This window comes from Coptis chinensis, chromosome 4, assembly GCF_015680905.1.
Source record: "Coptis chinensis isolate HL-2020 chromosome 4, ASM1568090v1, whole genome shotgun sequence".
Lineage (NCBI taxonomy): Eukaryota > Viridiplantae > Streptophyta > Magnoliopsida > Ranunculales > Ranunculaceae > Coptis > Coptis chinensis.
Window position 1 is genome coordinate 87,776,761 of NC_141459.1, and position 2,773 is coordinate 87,779,533.

Below are 2,773 nucleotides of genomic sequence, written 5' to 3' on the forward strand. Positions count from 1 at the left end.
GTCAATGGTCCGAACGAGACGATGGGTAAGGTTCTAGAGTTCTTGCAAGAGGCAAAGGATCATGATCATAGAAAAGGAGAGGATCTTCTTGATTGGTGTTGTTTGTTGGGAAGTACTTGGCGGAATCACCCTTTGCGCATGCTAAAGGCTCTGGATCTTCTCGAGTACCTTCTTTCCATCAAGGGTGAGGACAAACCAAGACCATTCTATTTTGTTTTATTTATGCTTCCCCTATTGTCCCAAATAGCAACCTCCATTGAAGGATGTAAAATCCTGGCTTCAACCAAAGGGCTACAATATGTTGTAGATTGCCTGATCAAGATGATGGATGCGGTTTATGGCAGTGATGGGGAGGATACTAGTGGGAGCATAGTTTTGGAAAGTGATGTAATTGAACACGTCATATTGACAACTAATGAAGTGGATTGGAGTTGTGTTGGTCGTCTCCTGAAGACGTTAGAGTGTTGGATAGACTCTATAGGCGAGGCATCTATGGACATCAGGGTTACAGGCCTTCACGCTCTCATCATGGATTCAATTACAACAGAAGATCTAATAGATGAGCTATATGATTGAACGCTCAGTGCAAGTGCAACAAGTATTGTAATATGTAGAAAAAAAAATTCAAGATTCATTGTTAAAGAATGAAAAGTCAATGTAATATGTAGGAATTCTGAGGTGTATTTTTGAGTATTAGAGAGTAATTTATATTAAAAGTATGACTGTGAGGGAATAATATATTTATATATATTATGCACGTGTCCAACATGAATCAGGAAAACTCATGGAAGATTGTTATAACATAACACCTTGTCTAGAACGAGGTGATAACCTCCAGGACTCATGATAGATCGTTACAACATAACACCTCGTCCAGAACGAGGTGACAACATGGCACATGCACGCTAACGGCAAGAACGCCAACGTAGTTGTGTTAGTTAAAGTCGTAGCATCAGTCGCGCTTATAAATACACTGTCTAAAAGCTCATTTATTCTCATCAAGACAGGGACTTGAGCTGATAGAGGAAAGGAGGGAACAATGTCTGACTTGATTCAAGTTCATCACAAAATCTTGATATGTAGGCAATTTCGTCCCCAAAGCAAGCTCGACCAAAACTTCGACCCATCGCAATCTTCTCCATTATTCACACTTGTAAGGACTGATCAAATTCAACCTTTATAATGACCACATTCAAAGAAAATATAGATATTTATCGATATTTGTCGATATTTGTGGATATTTATCGATATATCGCGATATATCCATGATATTTGCAGTCAGAAATACCCACACATAGTCTGTGGATATTTGTCGATATTTGTCGATATTTATCGATATATCCACGATATTTACAGATGCCCAAATGTAATATATCCCCACACAGGGGGATATATCCACGATACATATCCATAAATCAGAGGTCGATATTTTGCCATATCCCGATATTTTGTACTATGTCGGTAAGCAAAGTTTGTTGTAACTGCTAAGCAGAGTTTTCCAAGACGCCCCCAGTGTCTTGGGTTTTCCCCTTCATCATTCCCTTTACTATAACGAAATTACACTTTTTTGATTCAGACTGGTCACTACTAATCTCATGCAGTCCATATACAGTTGGGAACCGAAGAACTTGATAAAATGTACTTGGCACAGCCCTCATTTTATGTATCCATTTCCTCCCCAATATTGCATTGTGATCAGATTGGTGCTTAATGACCATGAACTTCGTCATTACCGTTTGGGGTCCAGCTCGAACTGGCAATTTTATCTCCCCAGCAAGTTTAGTAGAAGTTCCATTAAAACCATATAAATTGAATTTTGGTGGTTTTAAGTGCGTCTCATCGAGACCAACTCCTTTGAATGCTTTCCAAAATAAAATATTAACTGAACTTCCACAATCTACCAAAATCTTTTGCACATCATAGCCCGAAATACGCAGAGTGATTAGCAACGGATTATCATGTGGCAACATAACCTTAGACAAATCCTCCGGTACGAACATGATTGCTCTAGGAATGCTAGACGATATCAACTGCTGATTTACTGGCACCGGCTCGATATTGACCTTATGAACTTCTTTGAACGTCGATATCTTCCTTATCTTGTCTCGAACAATTTTTTTCGAGGAATTTCTCCCTTGTAAATCATGTTTATTACACCCAATGGCTTTTCTCTTATGGTTGTTGTTTCTGCAGGTCTAACATCGACCGAAATTCTCTTAGTTCATAAGCCTGTCTATCTCCTTTAATAACTGGAGACACCTATTTGTCTCGTGGTTCTCAATCTTGTGAAATTGACAATATGGCCTTCCTTTTATTTCTCTAAGAGTGTATTTCGGCCATACCACAAAATCTTCCTTTGCTATTCGCTGCAAAATATCTTCTGCCATAGAATTTAAAGCTATGAAATTACTAGGATCAAACTCCTCTTTCAATGTTTTGTCATATTTTCTTCGTTGTTAAGACTGATTATCTCGATTTGTATAATGCTCCTAAGGTCTTTTGTTATCTGACCTCGAGGAGTCTCGATTCTCATATCGATCATTATTATCTTTCTTTTTTTTCCCCGTATCAGTGACTTGCAATACTGCTTGCACCATGACGGTTCTTAACCCTTCTTCTACTATGATATCTCTATCCACTTTATCATACAACTCTTGCAAAGTTTTCACTTCTTTCCTCAACAGATACTTATGCATATAAGATTCTGGGATAACCCCCGCTTGAAAAGCTATGACCCCTGTCATCTCTAACTCATCCAACCTTTCCACCGGCT

The 2,773-nt window shown here is 38.6% G+C and overlaps 1 protein-coding gene across 1 annotated transcript; it reads right to left on the minus strand.

Annotated features, from left to right (window-relative positions):
• Window positions 1-1,484: 1,484 nt before the first annotated feature.
• LOC147505430 (uncharacterized) lies at window positions 1,485-2,000 on the minus strand. The gene has a single exon (XM_086605544.1). It carries the CDS (start codon window positions 1,998-2,000, stop codon window positions 1,485-1,487), a length of 516 nt encoding a protein of 171 aa, XP_086461670.1.
• Window positions 2,001-2,773: the final 773 nt, after the last annotated feature.

Bases quoted from the DNA above. Each gene is read 5' to 3' on its own strand.
- LOC147505430 (XM_086605544.1), bottom strand. From the start codon at position 2,000: ATGTTCGTACCGGAGGATTTGTCTAAGGTTATGTTGCCACATGATAAT.